Genomic DNA, 21,167 nt, shown 5'->3' with positions numbered 1-21,167 from the left:
TAGTAAAATTCGTAAAGGAAACAAAGGTAAAAACAAAACCAGAGCCATAGACCAGTAATCCATAGTCGAGTTTTGATCAAATAAGAGCACGATATATCATTAACATAGAACATCGATCTGCTCCCCAACTGGTGGTAGAGAGGACATGGAGGATGTTGAGTGCTCTTGTGCATTTGACCAGTAGCTGCTTTAAGTGTGGTATAAAGGTCTCAGGGACCACTGGCAACGAAACTTCACCTGGCGGCAAAAGTGCATGCAAACGGTTTTAGAGAGATAAAAATTAAAGCCGTTCCCCGTAGTCCACTTCAGTACACGATTGAGGGCAGTTTGTAGTTGCCACTCAATATATCTCATGTTCAACAACTGACACGAGATGTGAAAGTCGTCGACATAGAGCCCACTTGCAACAGTGAGAGGGAGTTGTTCAGTGATGGCATTTATCTTTTAACTGAAAAGTGTGACACTCAAAGCACAGCCCTGAGGGACCCCAAATTCCTGTACAAAAGAACGGGAACGTGTCGAAGCCACACGTACTTGGAATCTCCTGTCCATCAAAAAATTTTTTAATAAACATGGGTAAATGGCCACGTAACCCACATATATGGAGGTCTCACAAAATGCCATACCTCCATGTTGTGTCATAAGCCTTCTCAATGTCAAAGAATATTGATATAAGATGTTGTCGTTTGAGAAAGGCTTCTCTGATTGATGTTTCAAGTTGAATCAGGTGGTCCGTGGTGGAGTGCTGTCGTCGGAACCCACACTGGGTGGGAGAGAGGAGGTTGTTTGATTCGAGGAACCAAACAAGATGAGCATTAACCATCCTCTCAAAGGTCTTACAGAGACAGCTCGTCAAAGCAATTGGACGGTAATTTGAGGAAATCTTAGGATCTTTCCCAGGCTTAGAGAAAAGTAAGATAATAGCCTGGTGCCAGGCATCAGGAAAAATATTCTACTGCCAGATCCGGTTAAAAACAATAAGAAGAATAGCAAGAGAACCAGGAGAGAGATAGTGCAGAATGTCATAGTGTACATCATCAGGTCCAACAGATGTACTGCCAGACCGATGAAGGGCCATGTTCAGTTTCACCAGTGTAAAGGGACAATTATAATCAAAGAGACAGTCAGTTCGAAAGGAAAGAGGTGAACGCTCTGCCTGAGTGTTGATGGCCAAGAAGGTGGAGGAACAAGCAGAAGTGCTAGATACCCGGCAAAAGCTTTCACCTAGAGTATCAGCAATGCTACGAACATCAGTTACCTCTTGGCCATCAGAGAGTAAGATCAAGAGGGGGGACAGAATTGTAGTGCAATCTGACCCTTCGAATCCTGTCCCATATGACCTTGGAACTGGTGGTATAAGATATGCTAGTTGTGAACTTAATCCAAGATTCCTTCTGGCTTTGACGTCTTACCCCCCTAGCATGTGCACAGGCCCATTGGAAAGCGATGCAGTTCAAAAGTGTGGGATATCTATGGAAAGTATCCCAGGCCCGTTTTTGAGCCTTCCGTGCCAAGCAGGATTCCACCACGATGAGGATATCGTGGAAAACGTGTCGAGGTTTTAGGAATACACTGAGCAGCTGCTTGTATAATACAGCCAGTTACCGCTGCCACACAGTCGTCTAGTGATGGCTGATTTATGATGGCAGGATCAAGTTCTGCGAGAGCAGTGAAAGTGGACCAGTCTGCCTGATCCAGCTTCCACCGGGGCAAACGGGTAGGGTGGCATCGGCCACGGCCAGTCTCTCTCAAAAGTATAGGAAAATGATCACTGCCTAGTGGATTATTGTGGATTGGTATCATCCAGATTAGAACGTAAACCTCAACAGTTTCATTGTATCAAGGTGGCCATTTTTTAATGATGGGTACGCGAAGTGGCTGGAGAACCCTTCTGTTTACGACCATGTCTTTTGTCCTTACTGTCCTTATTTGGAGGAGGTCTATCGACCTCCATGAATCCTGCCCTGTGCCGATTGGGCAGGTCTTTGTTGTTGGAAGGGGATTCCAGTGACTGAAGACGCAAACAAATGATTGTTTTGCATCTAGGGGTGGGAGAAAAAGATGTATCAAAAGAAATGCCTGTATTTGAAACCGAAGGACGTGGATCTTGAGGTTTCTTGGAATGTATGGGAGGAACAGAGATGGGTGTGGAAGTCAATTCATCAACCTTTTTAACCATGGAGGTCAAAAGGCTTTTCATTTGTTTTGAAAACGATTCTCTTGGGGGCACAGAGAGATCTGTCTGCACTCCCACTGTAGTTGTGGAATGAAGTGCAGCAGCATATGTCCGAGATGGAGTGGCAGAAAGCAATTTCCGAGCCTCAGGATAACTAATGTTATGAGTTGTTTTCAAATGCTGCACCTCTTTTTTCCTCCAACCATTTTGTGCAAGAACGATAGTAGGAAGGGTGAGAACCATTGCAGTTGACACGATGTGAGTCCGTGTCACACTCATAGGCATCGTGGTCCTTGCCACCACAACGAGCACATGCCAGGGAACCATGACATGATGTCTTTGAGTGGCCGAACCTCTGACATTGGACACATTGGAGAAGGTTTGGAATGTATGGCCGTACCCTGTAAATTAGATAACCTGCCTTGATGGTGACAGGTGCACGTGGTGATGAAAATGTCCAAATGAGGTTATTTGTCTGCAGTGTTACTACATCTGTGCAAGTGGAGATGCGCCTCACTGCAGAAACTCCTTGAGTGGAGAGACCAGCTAGAATCTCTGACTCGGGGACGTTCTTCAAATCCCTCTCAACAATAACTCCTCATGATGAATTCAAGGTAGCATGAGGGGTAACCTCAATAGGTACATCCCCAATTGTCTTTGAATTCAAGAGGAGTTCACTGTATTTGGATGTGGATATTTCAACCAATATGTCTCCAGATCGAAGCTTCTTTGCTGACTTTGGAGAGCCAGCAAGTACCTCTTGTCCCTTCTGAATGAAAAAGGGGGACATTTGCCCTAAAGGGTTTTCTGAAATATAATGTAATATAAGAAAATGAACGTGTGTTACAGATGTTGAAGATTGCTGCTCAGAGTCTTCAAGACGTGGTTGTTTACCTATGACTGTTTTTTCACTATTTTATTAAATTTTTTGTCGGAGGATCCATAGGAAGAAAGGAAAATTTCGGTACCCACTGACCTCACCCACCATGGAGCCCTACGTGGGGATGCACTACAATGTCATGCAAGGACATTGCAGCCATGCCAGGGTTTTGTGAGCACTATACCCAAACACCAGCATCAGACACAATGTCCACAACACCTGTTGAGAACTTCCAACACTGGTACTTGGTTGACTCTACCCCAAGTGGACCAGCCAACTGACCCAAGGGGGACCACCCAAATGTCACCCATCTGGAGGAATTCAAGGCCAAAGTGGTGTGTTAGGGTTGGACCCCTCAACCACCAGGGTCCTTTCCTCCCCTTCACGGATTGCCACGCACGGCAAACACATGGGTGGATGTTTAGATCCCAGAGGAGGTAAACTAAAAGAATAGAACCTTCCCTTGGAGGTCCCCTCACCACGTACAGGAATCCACACCGAGGGGGCATGTTTAAGAGAATATTAATCTGTTTATGCATAATGACTTACTGTAAGACTAAAAACCTATGCTGCCAACATGTTTAAGAGGATATTAATCTATATATGTAAAAATGTTGTTCGCTCCTCTACATAAAAAACTTTCTCAACCCAAATCAGCTGTTTTTACATATATATTTTTCTCTACAAGTGGGTTTTCTCGTCATCACTGTTTATGCATGACTTACTATAAGACAAAAACCTGTGCTGCCAACATGTTTAAGAGGTTATTAATCTGTTTATACATGACGACTTACTGTAACACAAATTGTGACACCAACAAGTAACAACATGTTCAGGAGGATATTAATCTCTTTATACATGATGACTTACTGTAACGTAAATTGTGACACCAACAAGTAACAACATGTTTAAGAGGATATTAATCTGTTTATGAATGATGACTTACTGTAAGACTAAAAATCTTTGATGCCAACATGTAACAACACGTCTAAAATGATATTAACCTATTTGTGCATGATGACTTACTGTAACACTAAAAAGTTAACATTTTCCAACACTGAAAATGTATTTCTAGTAGTCACCTCTTCTCACATCTAATCCCAGTTCAGTGGTGCCTTCTACATGCAAACATTTTAACTCACCACTAGCCTTCAGGTTCCAGCTAATATCCAGTTTCCATATTATATTACTGAGATGTTGTATCCAATAATCCTCCACCAATAGGAGTGTAACACCACCTCCTAATGCAGCTGACTCCCTCTATACTGACTGTTCAATCCTTATTTCAATATTAAGATATGAAAGTATGATACACTACAAGTGGAGATTACAGGTAATAAGTGTAAGAGGAGGCAAGTTTCCATTAAAAATACATTTTTAGTGATGAAAAATGTTAATTTGTGATACACTAAGTAACCTCCACTTGCACCTAGCCAGCATCTCAAAATGAAGTGGTCAGAGGTTCAGACCAAAATTGTACTTAGATGAACTCTTTTCGAGAAGAAACTGAAGAGAATCCATGCAGCCTGACACCCTATACCTGGGAACAGTATAGAGGCACAATCCTGTGAAACCACAACTCCTCTCTATGTAAATATTCACCTGGAAAGGAAGTGTCACAAGGACGGGTGGAAGATACAAGCAAAGTCCAAGACTTACATCAGGCTTTTAGAAATGCTGTATGTGTAATGTGGATAGGGCATGTCAGACTGTACATGGTTGGTCAACTACAGTGTTGCAGCAGAATAGGAAGGTAATCTGTACCCTTAAATTGAGTGACGTCTTGTATTGACAGGTACTCCATCTATCCAATACCTACATACATATAGCAGTAAGATGGGAAAAGATCCAGCCAGAGGAGTGAATTATACTAGATGGACAGAAAAGCACCACCATATTCTTAACCAAGTGAAATTTCTCACAATCACAAGGTACCCTCCATGGTCCACCACTCCAGTAGCTAAAAACTAGAGAATACCAACAACTCCCATGCTCCACTAGAAGGAAAAAGAAAGAGAACACATTCTTGTATGACAGAGCAATAGGTGACCACAAAAATCTTATTTTTTATTTAAGGCCATTAATTTTGAACCCATTATCAACAGATAGGTTAAAGCGTGCATGTCAAAATCTTTTACAGTTACATTCAATATTTAACTAAACTATTTTATTATGAATATATACAACTAAATTTGGCATCAAAGTGTAGTTAATAAATCAAAGTTCAATACAACTTAAAGTTCTTAATTTTATAAGGAAATATTTAAAAACAAATATATACTCAATTTCCCCTTATATGAAAACTGTGACATTTGTTCTCTAAGTGTTCCTTCTCCTCTTATCTGTTTTCCACCTCTCTAAGAAGTATGAAATTTGATGTAAATTACTCATATAATATGCATATTACTTTGACAAAACATAATTTTTACAGCCTTCAATCTTATTTGTTTACAGACCTATAAACTAGGAAATCAGATCTACTTGTAACATTCTCTCTTACACCAATTACTAACAGTTTTCTCTGACATTTTATGCTATATTATCTGCAACCAATATAAAGCAAAAGGTTTAATCTATTAATTTATTATTATATTATGTGATTTTTTTACTCAGAACTGGCCCTGTCACCCCAATTCTATACTTTTTTCTCAGGAGAATCAAACTGACCACCTTAGCTGAATTTCTAAAATTAGAAACTTATAAAAAATATGATAGTTATTGGGACATTGTTTACCTTTTATGTGTTATTATTCTGTGTTCTTAGGTGCATTATTTAATTAGATAGACATTATTTACTGTAATAGTACCATTGGTATAAAAAAAGTAGGTTTACATTTCATTTACAGTTGACAGCAAAAAACAAGACCCATGTAAATAATATATTTCTTTTTCTTCATGTGTATTCTATATTAATAAGTGTAACTAAATAGAAAAATTAGAAACTTATTAGGTTAAATAAAGTTAGACTAGATAAAAAAATGAAAAATAATGATAATAATAACGAAGAACTACTCATGATCAGCTCAATGCTTTATGTAATACAACACAGTAAGCTCATGATCAGCTCAATGCTTTATGTAATACAACACAGTAAACTCATGATCAGCTCAATGCTTTATGTAATATAACACAGTAAACTCATGATCAGCTCAATGCTTTATGTAATACAACACAGTAAACTCATGATCAGCTTAAAGCTTTGTGTAGTACAACACAGTAAAATCATGATCAGTTCAATGCTTTATTTAATACAACACAGTAAACTCATGATCAGCTTAATGCTTTATGCAATACAACACAGTAAACTCATGATCAGCTCAATGCTTTATGTAATACAACACAGTAAACACATGATCAGCTCAATGCTTTATATAATACAACACAGTAAACTCATGATCAGCTCAATGCTTTATGTAATACAACACAGTAAACTCATTTATATACTTAAATAAATAAAATATATAAATATATATAAATGTAAAGATTTTCCCTCCTTGAGTTTCTATACAGAATAAAGAAATGTTGTTGTTACAAGTTATAAACTATTTAGAATAAACCTATGAAGATTGAAACGTTTTATTTTAATAAAAGTTTTAATACTCATACCAACTGTCTTGAGATACATTTATACAGCACATTACCCAGAAGCCATAGCATTTCCAAAGATAGGTTATAGAGAGTAAGATAAGCCCTTCTGGAAGTTTTCTGCAGAGTAGATTATCCAAAAACAGTCTTGAGCGACAGAGACACCCACTTCAGAACTGATGTAAGAGATGCTCAGATTTATCAGAACTTTACCTCATACAACGTCAGATGTTATGGGCTCTTCTGAGACAGTCAGCAGGAACTTAAAGAACATGCTGAAGAAGAGATGCCAGAGGAGATTGCATGACTAGACAGAAACCTGCAGGCAGTATTATTTGCTGAATGAGAAGTCCTACAAGCAAGTTCAAGATTTTCCCTCCTTGAGTTTCTATACAGAATAACAGTATAAGATCTGATGCACACATCTAAAGAAATGTGGACAAGAAAAGAAGAGTCAGAAGTAAGTAACACATACCAGTATTTGTTAACAATCAGAAACTGACTGGAGGAAACCTGTCAACCTGCTCAAGAAAGTCTCTGTACAGCTCAACACAGTCTAAAACATTGCTATGATAAAAAGGCCAAGGATTGTTGAACCAAGACTGAATAGACGGTCTCAGTTCTAGTACCAAAAACAAACTCATGCTGTAACAGAAAGGACGTTTGGAGGTGAAGGAATTGGTAAACAGAATGGACTATAACGTGAAAGTTGATTTATGATGTCAATCCACTGAAGAGGTACTTCAAGAATGAAGAAGACCTAATGAGTGCAGCTGTTGAGGCACTGATGAACACTGCAGATGTGGCTGTCAGAAATACAGAAACAGAAGGTGGTTAGTTCATCAGAGAAGATGAAGACCTGTTTGTCCTAAAAACCACTGGGCAGAGATGAACCATAATGTCAACATCAGTGAGGAAGTGACTTAGAAGCAGAAGAAAGAGCTACAACATTTACTGTGCTAGTATGTAGATGTCTTCACAGATGGAGTAGGTAAGATCAAGACCATGGATGGTCAAAGTGAATCCCTACCAGATGTCCTGTGTGATGAGAGACCTGATCAAGCAGAAAGTCAAGGTAATGTTAGAATCTGGAATCATTGAGCTGTTAAAATCAGCCTACTGTTTACTATTCATAATCATGAAGAAGATGGACTGCTAAAACTGCTTCTGCATAAATTTCTAGAAGATGAACTTCCTTTCTCAAAGATTTAAGCCCCCTAAGAAACAAAACACTGTTAATAAATATCTATTAAGACTGATTGTCAAAAATTTTAAGAATAATTAAACTGTTTTATCCCCAAGTTCAACTATAAATGATATTTAAATCACCTTTCAAAATACAAGATGTATTCAGATCTAAAGACCTATTACCTACCACTATGTGATCCAGGATCATATATAAATACACATGAAATGGCTGTAATGTCATTTACATTAGCATAACTATGTGCCAATTACACCTGTGTACCTGGAAACATATGGGGATATCGAGCAGAAGTGGTAAAAAATTATGAAATCCATCAGACTCCACAATCTGAACACATAGTGAAAACACTAACTACTACACCTTAATTACGGATTTTAAAGTCTTCTCATTTGTATCATCCCATATTGAACAAACTCTTAATTAAAGAAAATGTATTCATTATAAATGAGATCCAAACTTTAAATAATAACACAACTTCACTACAATAATATATCTGTTCTGAATACTTACGAAATACTGTTTCATTATCACTACAATAATATGTCTGTTCTGAATACTTATGTAATACTGTTTCATTATCACTACAGTATGTCTGTTCTGAATACTTATGTAATACTGTTTCATTATCACTACAGTATGTCTGTTCTGAATACTTATGTAATACTGTTTCATTATCACTATAATAACATGTCTGTACTGAATATGTATGTAATACTGTTTCTATCACTACAGTATGTCTGTTATGAATACTTATGTAATACTGTTTCATTATCACTATAATAATATGTCTGTTCTGAATACTTATGTAATACTGTTTCATTATAACTACAGTATGTCTGTTCTGAATACTTATGTAATACTGTTTCATTATCACTACAATATGTCTGTTCTGAATACTTATGTAATACTGTTTCATTATCACTATAATAACATGTCTGTTCTGAATATGTATGTAATACTGTTTCTATCACTACAGTATGTCTGTTATGAATACTTATGTAATACTGTTTCATTATCACTACAGTATGTCTGTTCTGAATACTTATGTAATACTGTTCCATTGTCACTACAATATGTCTGTTCTGAATACTTATGTAATACTGTTTCATTATCACTACAATATGTCTGTTCTGAATACTTATGTAATAGTGTTTCATTATCACTACAATGTGTCTGTTCTGAATACTTATGTAATACTGTTTCATTATCACTACAATATGTCTGTTTTGAATACTTATGTAACACTGTTTCGTTATCACTACAGTGTGTCTGTTCTGAATACTTATGTAATACTCTTTCATTATCACTACAATGTGTCTGTTCTGAATACTTATGTAATACTGTTTCATTATCACTACAGTATGTCTGTTCTGAATACTTATGTAATACTGTTTCATTATCACTACAGTATGTCTGTTCTGCATACTTATGTAATACTGTTTCATTATCACTACAGTATGTCTGTTCTGAATACTTATGTAATACTGTTTCATTGTCACTACAGTATGTCTGTTCTGAATATTTATGTAATACTCTTTCATTATCACTACAGTATGTCTGTTCTGAATACTTATGTAAGACTGTTTCATTATCACTACAATATGTCTGTTCTGAATACTTATATAATACTGTTTCATTATCACTACAATATGTTTGTTCTGAATACTTATGTAATACTGTTCCATTATCAGTACAATGTGTCTGTTCTGAATACTTATGTAATAGTTTCATTATCACTACAATATGTCTGTTCTGAATACTTATGTAATACTGTTTCATTCTCACTACAATATGTCTGTTCTGAATATTTATCTAATAGTCTTTCATTATCACTACAGTATGTCTGTTCTGAATACTTATGTAAGACTGTTTCATTATCACTACAATATGTCTGTTCTGAATACTTATGTAATACTGTTTCATTATCACTACAAAATGTCTGTTCTGAATACTTATGTAATACTGTTTCATTATCACTACAATATGTTTGTTCTGAATATTATGTAATACTGTTCCATTATCACTACAATAATATGTCTGTTCTGCATACTTATGTAATACTGTTTCATTATCACTACAGTATGTCTGTTCTGAATACTTATGTAATACTGTTTCATTATCACTACAATATCTCTGTTCTGAATACTTATGTAATACTGATTCATTATCACTACAGTATGTCTGTTCTGAATATTTATGTAATACTGTTTCATTGTCACTACAGCATGTCTGTTCTGAATATTTATGTAATACTGTTTCATTATCACTACAATGTGTTTGTTCTGAATACTTATGTAATACTGTTCCATTATCACCACAATAATATGTCTGTTCTGCATACTTATGTAATACTGTTTCATTATCACTATAATAATATGTCTGTTCTGAATACTTATGTAATACTGTTTCATTATCACTACAGTATGTCTGTTCTGAACACTTATGTAATACTGTTTCATTATCACTATAATAATATGTCTGTTCTGAATACTTATGTAATACTCTTTCATTATCGCTACAATGTGTCTGTTCTGAATACTTATGTAATAATGTCTCATTATCACTACAATGTGTCTGTTCTGAATACTTATGTAATACTGTTTCATTATCACTACAGTATGTCTGTTCTGAATACTTATGTAATACTGTTTCATTATGACTACAGCATTTCTGTTCTGAATACTTATGTAATACTGTTTCATTATAAGTATAATAATATGTTTGTTCTGAATACTTATGTAATACTGTTTCATTATCAGTACAATGTGTCTGTTCTGAATACTTATGTAATAGTTTCATTATCACTACAATATGTCTGTTCTGAATACTTATGTAATACTCTTTCATTATCACTACAGTATGTCTGTTCTGAATACTTATGTAATACTGTTTCATTATCACTACAGTGTGTCTGTTCTGAATACTTATGTAATACTCTTTCATTATCACTACAATGTGTCTGTTCTGAATACTTATGTAATACTGTTTCATTATCACTACAGTATGTCTGTTCTGAATACTTATGCAATACTGTTTCATTATCACTACAGTATGTCTGTTCTGAATACTTATGTAATACTGTTTCATTATCACTATAATAATATGTCTGTTCTGAATACTTATGTCATTCTGTTTCATTATCACTACAGTATGTCTGTTCTGAATACTTATGTAATACTGTTTCATTATCACAACAGTATGTCTGTTCTGAATACTTATGTAATACTGTTTCATTGTCACTATAATAATATGTCTGTTCTGAATACTTATGTAATAGTGTTTCATTATCACTACAATGTGTCTGTTCTGAATACTTATGTAATACTGTTTCATTATCACTACAGTATGTCTGTTCTGAAGACTTATGTAATAATGTTTCATTATCACTACAGTATGTCTGTTCTGAATACTTATGTAATACTGTTTCATTGTCACTACAGTATGTCTGTTCTGAATACTTATGTAATACTGTTTCATTATCACTACAGTATGTCTGTTCTGAATACTTATGTAATACTGTTTCATTATCACTACAATATCTCTGTTCTGAATACTTATGTAATAATGTTTCGTTATGACTACAGCATTTCTGTTCTGAATACTTATGTAATACTGTTTCATTATCACTACAGTGTGTCTGTTCTGAATACTTATGTAATACTCTTTCATTATCACTACAATATGTCTGTTCTGAATACTTATGTAATACTGTTTCATTATCACTACAGTATGTCTGTTCTGAATACTTATGTAATACTGTTTCATTATCACTACAGTATGTCTGTTCTGAATACTTATGTAATACTGTTTCATTATCACTACAGTATGTCTGTTCTGAATACTTATGTAATACTGTTTCATTATCACTACAGTATGTCTGTTCTGAATATTTATGTAATACTGTTTCATTATCACTACAGTATGTCTGTTCTGAATACTTATGTAAGACTGTTTCATTATCACTACAATATGTCTGTTCTGAATACTTATATAATACTGTTTCATTATCACTACAATATGTCTGTTCTGAATACTTATGTAATACTGTTCCATTATCACTACAATGTGTCTGTTCTGAATACTTATGTAATACTGTTTCATTATCACTACAATATGTCTGTTCTGAATACTTATGTAATACTGTTTCATTGTCACTACAATATGTCTGTTCTGAATATTTATGTAATACTCTTTCATTATCACTACAGTATGTCTGTTCTGAATACTTATGTAATACTGTTTCATTATCACTACAATATGTCTGTTCTGAATACTTATGTAATACTGTTTCATTATCACTACAAAATGTCTGTTCTGAATACTTATGTAATACTGTTTCATTATCACTACAATATGTTTGTTCTGAATATTATGTAATACTGTTCCATTATCACTACAATAATATGTCTGTTCTGAATACTTATGTAATACTGTTTCATTATCACTACAGTATGTCTGTTCTGAATACTTATGTAATACTGTTTCATTATCACTACAATATGTCTGTTCTGAATACTTATGTAATACTGTTTCATTATCACTACAGTATGTCTGTTCTGAATATTTATGTAATACTGTTTCATTGTCACTACAGCATGTCTGTTCTGAATATTTATGTAATACTGTTTCATTATCACTACAATGTGTTTGTTCTGAATACTTATGTAATACTGTTTCATTATCACTACAATATGTCTGTTCTGAATACTTATGTAATACTGTTTCATTATCACTATAATAATATGTCTGTTCTGAATACTTATGTAATACTGTTTCATTATCACTACAGTATGTCTGTTCTGAATACTTATGTAATACTGTTTCATTATCACTACAATAATATGTCTGTTCTGAATACTTATGTAATACTCTTTCATTATCACTACAATGTGTCTGTTCTGAATACTTATGTAATAATGTTTCATTATCACTACAATGTGTCTGTTCTGAATACTTATGTAATACTGTTTCATTATCACTACAGTATGTCTGTTCTGAATACTTATGTAATACTGTTTCATTATCACTACAGTATGTCTGTTCTGAATACTTATGTAATACTGTTTCATTATCACTATAATAATATGTCTGTTCTGAATACTTATGTAATACTGTTTCATTATCACTACAATATGTCTGTTCTGAATACTTATGTAATACTGTTTCATTATCACTACAATATGTCTGTTCTGAATACTTATGTAATACTCTTTCATTATCACTACAGTATGTCTGTTCTGAATACTTATGTAATACTGTTTCATTATCACTACAGTGTGTCTGTTCTGAATACTTATGTAATACTGTTTCATTATCACTACAATATGTCTGTTCTGAATACTTATGTAATACTGTTTCATTATCACTACAGTATGTCTGTTCTGAATACTTATGTAATACTGTTTCATTATCACTACAGTATGTCTGTTCTGAATACTTATGTAATACTGTTTCATTATCACTATAATAATATGTCTGTTCTGAATACTTATGTAATTCTGTTTCATTATCACTACAGTATGTCTGTTCTGAATACTTATGTAATACTGTTTCATTATCACAACAGTATGTCTGTTCTGAATACTTATGTAATACTGTTTCATTATCACTATAATAATATGTCTGTTCTGAATACTTATGTAATAGTGTTTCATTATCACTACAATGTGTCTGTTCTGAATACTTATGTAATACTGTTTCATTATCACTACAGTATGTCTGTTCTGAAGACTTATGTAATAATGTTTCATTATCACTACAGTATGTCTGTTCTGAATACTTATGTAATACTGTTTCATTGTCACTACAGTATGTCTGTTCTGAATACTTATGTAATACTGTTTCATTATCACTACAGTATGTCTGTTCTGAATACTTATGTAATACTGTTTCATTATCACTACAATATGTCTGTTCTGAATACTTATGTAATACTGTTTCATTATCACTACAGCATGTCTGTTCTGAATACTTATGTAATACTGTTTCATTATCACTACAATATGTTTGTTCTGAATACTTATGTAATACTGTTTCATTATCACTACAGTATGTCTGTTCTGAATACTTATGTAATACTGTTTCATTATCACTACAGTATGTCTGTTCTGAATACTTATGTAATACTGTTTCATTGTCACTACAATATGTCTGTTCTGAATATTTATGTAATAGTCTTTCATTAACACTACAGTATGTCTGTTCTGAATATTTATGTAATACTCTTTCATTATCACTACAATGTGTTTGTTCTGAATACTTATGTAATACTGTTCCATTATCACCACAATATGTCTGTTCTGAATACTTATGTAATACTGTTTCATTATCACTACAATATGTTTGTTCTGAATATTATGTAATACTGTTCCATTATCACTACAATAATATGTCTGTTCTGAATACTTATGTAATACTGTTTCATTATCACTACAGTATGTCTGTTCTGAATACTTATGTAATACTGTTTCATTATCACTACAATATGTCTGTTCTGAATACTTATGTAATACTGTTTCATTATCACTACAGTATGTCTGTTCTGAATATTTATGTAATACTGTTTCATTATCACTACAGCATGTCTGTTCTGAATATTTATGTAATACTGTTTCATTATCACTACAATGTGTTTGTTCTGAATACTTATGTAATACTGTTCCATTATCACCACAATAATATGTCTGTTCTGCATACTTATGTAATACTGTTTCATTATCACTATAATAATATGTCTGTTCTGAATACTTATGTAATACTGTTTCATTATCACTACAGTATGTCTGTTCTGAATACTTATGTAATACTGTTTCATTATCACTATAATAATATGTCTGTTCTGAATACTTATGTAATACTGTTTCATTATCACTACAATGTGTCTGTTCTGAATACTTATGTAATACTGTTTCATTATCACTACAATGTGTCTGTTCTGAATACTTATGTAATACTGTTTCATTATCACTACAGTATGTCTGTTCTGAATACTTATGTAATACTGTTTCATTATCACTACAGCATGTCTGTTCTGAATACTTATGTAATACTGTTTCATTATCACTATAATAATATGTCTGTTCTGAATACTTATGTAATACTGTTTCATTATCAGTACAATGTGTCTGTTCTGAATACTTATGTAATAGTTTCATTATCACTACAATATGTCTGTTCTGAATACTTATGTAATACTGTTTCATTATCACTACAGTATGTCTGTTCTGAATACTTATGTAATACTGTTTCATTATCACTACAGTATGTCTGTTCTGAATACTTATGTAATACTGTTTCATTATCACTACAATATGTCTGTTCTGAATACTTATGTAATACTGTTTCATTATCACTACAGTATGTCTGTTCTGAATACTTATGTAATACTGTTTCATTATCACTACAGTATGTCTGTTCTGCATACTTATATAATACTGTTTCATTATCACTATACTATGTCTGTTCTGAATACTTATGTAATACTGTTTCATTATCACTATAATAATATGTCTGTTCTGAATACTTATGTAATACTGTTTCATTATCACTACAATATGTCTGTTCTGAATACTTATGTAATAATGTCTCATTATCACTACAATGTGTCTGTTCTGAATACTTATGTAATACTGTTTCATTATCACTACAATAATATGTCTGTTCTGAATACTTATGTAATACTGTTTCATTATCACTACAATGTGTCTGTTCTGAATACTTATGTAATACTGTTTCATTATCACTACAATGTGTCTGTTCTGAATACTTATGTAATACTGTTTCATTATCACTACAGTATGTCTGTTCTGAATACTTATGTAATACTGTTTCATTATCACTACAGTATGTCTGTTCTGAATACTTATGTAATACTGTTTCATTATCACTACAATAATATGTCTGTTCTGAATACTTATGTAATACTGTTTCATTATCACTACAATATGTCTGTTCTGAATACTTATGTAATAGTTTCATTATCACTACAGTATGTCTGTTCTGAATACTTATGTAATACTGTTTCATTATCACTACAGTATGTCTGTTCTGAATACTTATGTAATACTGTTTCATTATCACTACAGTATGTCTGTTCTGAATACTTATGTAATACTGTTTCATTATCACTACAATGTGTCTGTTCTGAATACTTATGTAATACTGTTTCATTATCACTACAGTATGTCTGTTCTGAATACTTATGTAATACTGTTTCATTATCACTACAGTATGTCTGTTCTGAATACTTATGTAATACTGTTTCATTATCACTACAGTATGTCTGTTCTGAATACTTATGTAATACTGTTTCATTATCACTACAATGTATGTCTGTTCTGAATACTTATGTAATACTGTTTCATTATCACTACAATATGTCTGTTCTGAATACTTATGTAATACTGTTTCATTATCACTACAATAATATGTCTGTTCTGAATACTTATGTAATACTGTTTCATTATCACTACAATATGTCTGTTCTGAATACTTATGTAATACTGTTTCATTATCACTACAGTATGTCTGTTCTGAATACTTATGTAATATTGTTTCATTATCACTACAGTATATGTCTGTTCTGAATACTTATGTAATACTGTTTCATTATCACTACAGTATGTCTGTTCTGAATACTTATGTAATACTGTTTCATTATCACTACAGTATGTCTGTTCTGAATACTTATGTAATACTGTTTCATTATCACTACAGTATGTCTGTTCTGAATACTTATGTAATACTGTTTCATTATCACTACAGTATGTCTGTTCTGAATACTTATGTAATACTGTTTCATTATCACTACAGTATGTCTGTTCTGAATACTTATGTAATACTGTTTCATTATCACTACAGTATGTCTGTTCTGAATACTTATGTAATACTGTTTCATTATCACTATAATATGTCTGTTCTGAATACTTATGTAATACTGTTTCATTATCACTACAATATGTCTGTTCTGAATACTTATGTAATACTGTTTCATTATCACTACAGTATGTGTCTGTTCTGAATACTTATGTAATACTGTTTCATTATCACTACAGTATATGTCTGTTCTGAATACTTATGTAATACTGTTTCATTATCACTACAGTATGTCTGTTCTGAATACTTATGTAATACTGTTTCATTATCACTACAATATGTCTGTTCTGAATACTTATGTAATACTGTTTCATTATCACTACAGTATGTCTGTTCTGAATACTTATGTAATACTGTTTCATTATCACTACAGTATGTCTGTTCTGAATACTTATGTAATACTGTTTCATTATCACTACAATATGTCTGTTCTGAATACTTATGTAATACTGTTTCATTATCACTACAGTATGTCTGTTCTGAATACTTATGTAATACTGTTTCATTATCACTACAGTATGTCTGTTCTGAATACTTATGTAATACTGTTTCATTATCACTACAGTATGTCTGTTCTGAATACTTATGTAATACTTTTCATTATCACTACAATATGTCTGTTCTGAATACTTATGTAATACTGTTTCATTATCACTACAGTATGTCTGTTCTGAATACTTATGTAATACTGTTTCATTATCACTACAATATGTCTGTTCTGAATACTTATGTAATACTGTTTCATTATCACTACAATATGTCTGTTCTGAATACTTATGTAATACTGTTTCATTATCACTACAATATGTCTGTTCTGAATACTTATGTAATACTGTTTCATTATCACTACAATATGTCTGTTCTGAATACTTATGTAATACTGTTTCATTATCACTATAATATGTCTGTTCTGAATACTTATGTAATACTGTTTCATTATCACTACAGTATGTCTGTTCTGAATACTTATGTAATACTGTTTCATTATCACTACAATATGTCTGTTCTGAATACTTATGTAATACTGTTTCATTATCACTACAATATGTCTGTTCTGAATACTTATGTAATACTGTTTCATTATCACTACAGTATGTCTGTTCTGAATACTTATGTAATACTGTTTCATTATCACTACAGTATGTCTGTTCTGAATACTTATGTAATACTGTTTCATTATCACTACAATATGTCTGTTCTGAATACTTATGTAATACTGTTTCATTATCACTACAATATGTCTGTTCTGAATACTTATGTAATACTGTTTCATTATCACTACAATATGTCTGTTCTGATACTTATGTAATACTGTTTCATTATCACTACAATATGTCTGTTCTGAATACTTATGTAATACTGTTTCATTATCACTACAGTATGTCTGTTCTGAATACTTATGTAATACTGTTTCATTATCACTACAGTATGTCTGTTCTGAATACTTATGTAATACTGTTTCATTATCACTACAGTATGTCTGTTCTGAATACTTATGTAATACTGTTTCATTATCACTACAGTATGTCTGTTCTGAATACTTATGTAATACTGTTTCATTATCACTACAGTATGTCTGTTCTGAATACTTATGTAATACTGTTTCATTATCACTACAGTATGTCTGTTCTGAATACTTATGTAATACTGTTTCATTATCACTACAGTATGTCTGTTCTGAATACTTATGTAATACTGTTTCATTATCACTACAATATGTCTGTTCTGAATACTTATGTAATACTGTTTCATTATCACTACAATATGTCTGTTCTGAATACTTATGTAATACTGTTTCATTATCACTACAATATGTCTGTTCTGAATACTTATGTAATACTGTTTCATTATCACTACAATATGTCTGTTCTGAATACTTATGTAATACTGTTTCATTATCACTACAATATGTCTGTTCTGAATACTTATGTAATACTGTTTCATTATCACTACAAATATGTCTGTTCTGAATACTTATGTAATACTGTTTCATTATCACTACAGTATGTCTGTTCTGAATACTTATGTAATACTGTTTCATTATCACTACAATATGTCTGTTCTGAATACTTATGTAATACTGTTTCATTGTCACTACAGTATGTCTGTTCTGAATACTTATGTAATACTGTTTCATTATCACTACAGTATGTCTGTTCTGAATACTTATGTAATACTGTTTCATTATCACTACAATATGTCTGTTCTGAATACTTATGTAATACTGTTTCATTATCACTACAGTATGTCTGTTCTGAATACTTATGTAATACTGTTTCATTATCGCTACAATGTGTCTGTTCTGAATACTTATGTAATACTGTTTCATTATCACTACAATATGTCTGTTCTGAATACTTATGTAATACTGTTTCATTATCACTACAATATAATGTCTGTTCTGAATACTTATGTAATACTGTTTCATTATCACTACAGTATGTCTGTTCTGAATACTTATGTAATACTGTTTCATTATCACTACAATATGTCTGTTCTGAATACTTATGTAATACTGTTTCATTATCACTACAATATGTCTGTTCTGAATACTTATGTAATACTGTTTCATTATCACTACAATAATATGTCTGTTCTGAATACTTATGTAATACTGTTTCATTATCACTACAATAATATGTCTGTTCTGAATACTTATGTAATACTGTTTCATTATCACTACAATATGTCTGTTCTGAATACTTATGTAATACTGTTTCATTATCACTACAATGTCTGTTCTGAATACTTATGTAATACTGTTTCATTATCACTACAATATGTCTGTTCTGAATACTTATGTAATACTGTTTCATTATCACTACAGTATGTCTGTTCTGAATACTTATGTAATACTGTTTCATTATCACTACAGTATGTCTGTTCTGAATACTTATGTAATACTGTTTCATTATCACTACAATAATGTCTGTTCTGAATACTTATGTAATACTGTTTCATTATCACTACAATGTGTCTGTTCTGAATACTTATGTAATACTGTTTCATTATCACTACAATATGTCTGTTCTGAATACTTATGTAATACTGTTTCATTATCACTACAGTATGTCTGTTCTGAATACTTATGTAATACTGTTTCATTATCACTACAGTATGTCTGTTCTGAATACTTATGTAATACTGTTTCATTATCACTATAATAATATGTCTGTTCTGAATACTTATGTAATACTGTTTCATTATCACTACAGTATGTCTGTTCTGAATACTTATGTAATACTGTTTCATTATCACTACAGTATGTCTGTTCTGAATACTTATGTAATACTGTTTCATTATCACTATAATATGTCTGTTCTGAATACTTATGTAATACTGTTTCATTATCACTACAATATGTCTGTTCTGAATACTTATGTAATACTGTTTCATTATCACTACAATATGTCTGTTCTGAATACTTATGTAATACTGTTTCATTATCACTACAGTATGTCTGTTCTGAATACTTATGTAATACTGTTTCATTATCACTACAGTATGTCTGTTCTGAATACTTATGTAATACTGTTTCATTATCACTACAGTATGTCTGTTCTGAATACTTATGTAATACTGTTTCATTATCACTACAATATGTCTGTTCTGAATACTTATGTAATACTGTTTCATTATCACTACAGTATGTCTGTTCTGAATACTTATGTAATACTGTTTCATTATCACTACAATATGTCTGTTCTGAATACTTATGTAATACTGTTTCATTATCACTACAGTATGTCTGTTCTGAATACTTATGTAATACTGTTTCATTATCACTACAGTATGTCTGTTCTGAATACTTATGTAATACTGTTTCATTATCACTACAGTATGTCTGTTCTGAATATTTATGTAATACTGTTTCATTATCACTACAGTATGTCTGTTCTGAATATTTATGTAATACTGTTTCATTATCACTACAGTATGTCTGTTCTGAATACTTATGTAATACTGTTTCATTATCACTACAATATGTCTGTTCTGAATACTTATGTAATACTGTTTCATTATCACTACAGTATGTCTGTTCTGAATACTTATGTAATACTCTTTCATTATCACTACAATATGTCTGTTCTGAATACTTATGTAATACTGTTTCATTATCACTACAGTATGTCTGTTCTGAATACTTATGTAATACTGTTTCATTATCACTACAATATGTCTGTTCTGAATACTTATGTAATACTGTTTCATTATCACTACAATATGTCTGTTCTGAATACTTATGTAATACTGTTTCATTATCACTACAGTATGTCTGTTCTGAATATTTATGTAATACTGTTTCATTATCACTACAATGTGTCTGTTCTGAATACTTATGTAATACTGTTTCATTATCACTTTATAATATGTCTGTTCTGAATACTTATGTAATACTGTTTCATTATCACTATAATAATATGTCTGTTCTGAATACTTATGTA

At 32.2% G+C, this 21,167-nt stretch overlaps 1 protein-coding gene across 1 annotated transcript in view; it reads left to right on the top strand.

Annotated features, from left to right (window-relative positions):
- Positions 1–7,646: 7,646 nt before the first annotated feature.
- LOC143227582 (ribosome biogenesis protein NOP53-like) overlaps positions 7,647–21,167 on the top strand; it is a 63,957-nt gene continuing 50,436 nt past the window's right edge. The window contains exon 1 of the mRNA XM_076459012.1: positions 7,647–7,716. Coding sequence (XP_076315127.1) covers positions 7,647–7,716 — 70 coding nt within the window. The remainder of the gene's footprint in view (positions 7,717–21,167) is intronic.

This window comes from Tachypleus tridentatus, chromosome 9 (assembly GCF_004210375.1).
Source record: "Tachypleus tridentatus isolate NWPU-2018 chromosome 9, ASM421037v1, whole genome shotgun sequence".
Taxonomy (NCBI): Eukaryota; Metazoa; Arthropoda; class Merostomata; order Xiphosura; family Limulidae; genus Tachypleus; species Tachypleus tridentatus.
The sequence above is the reverse complement of the archived record's forward strand: the minus strand, read 5'-3'. Positions and strand labels throughout refer to the sequence as shown.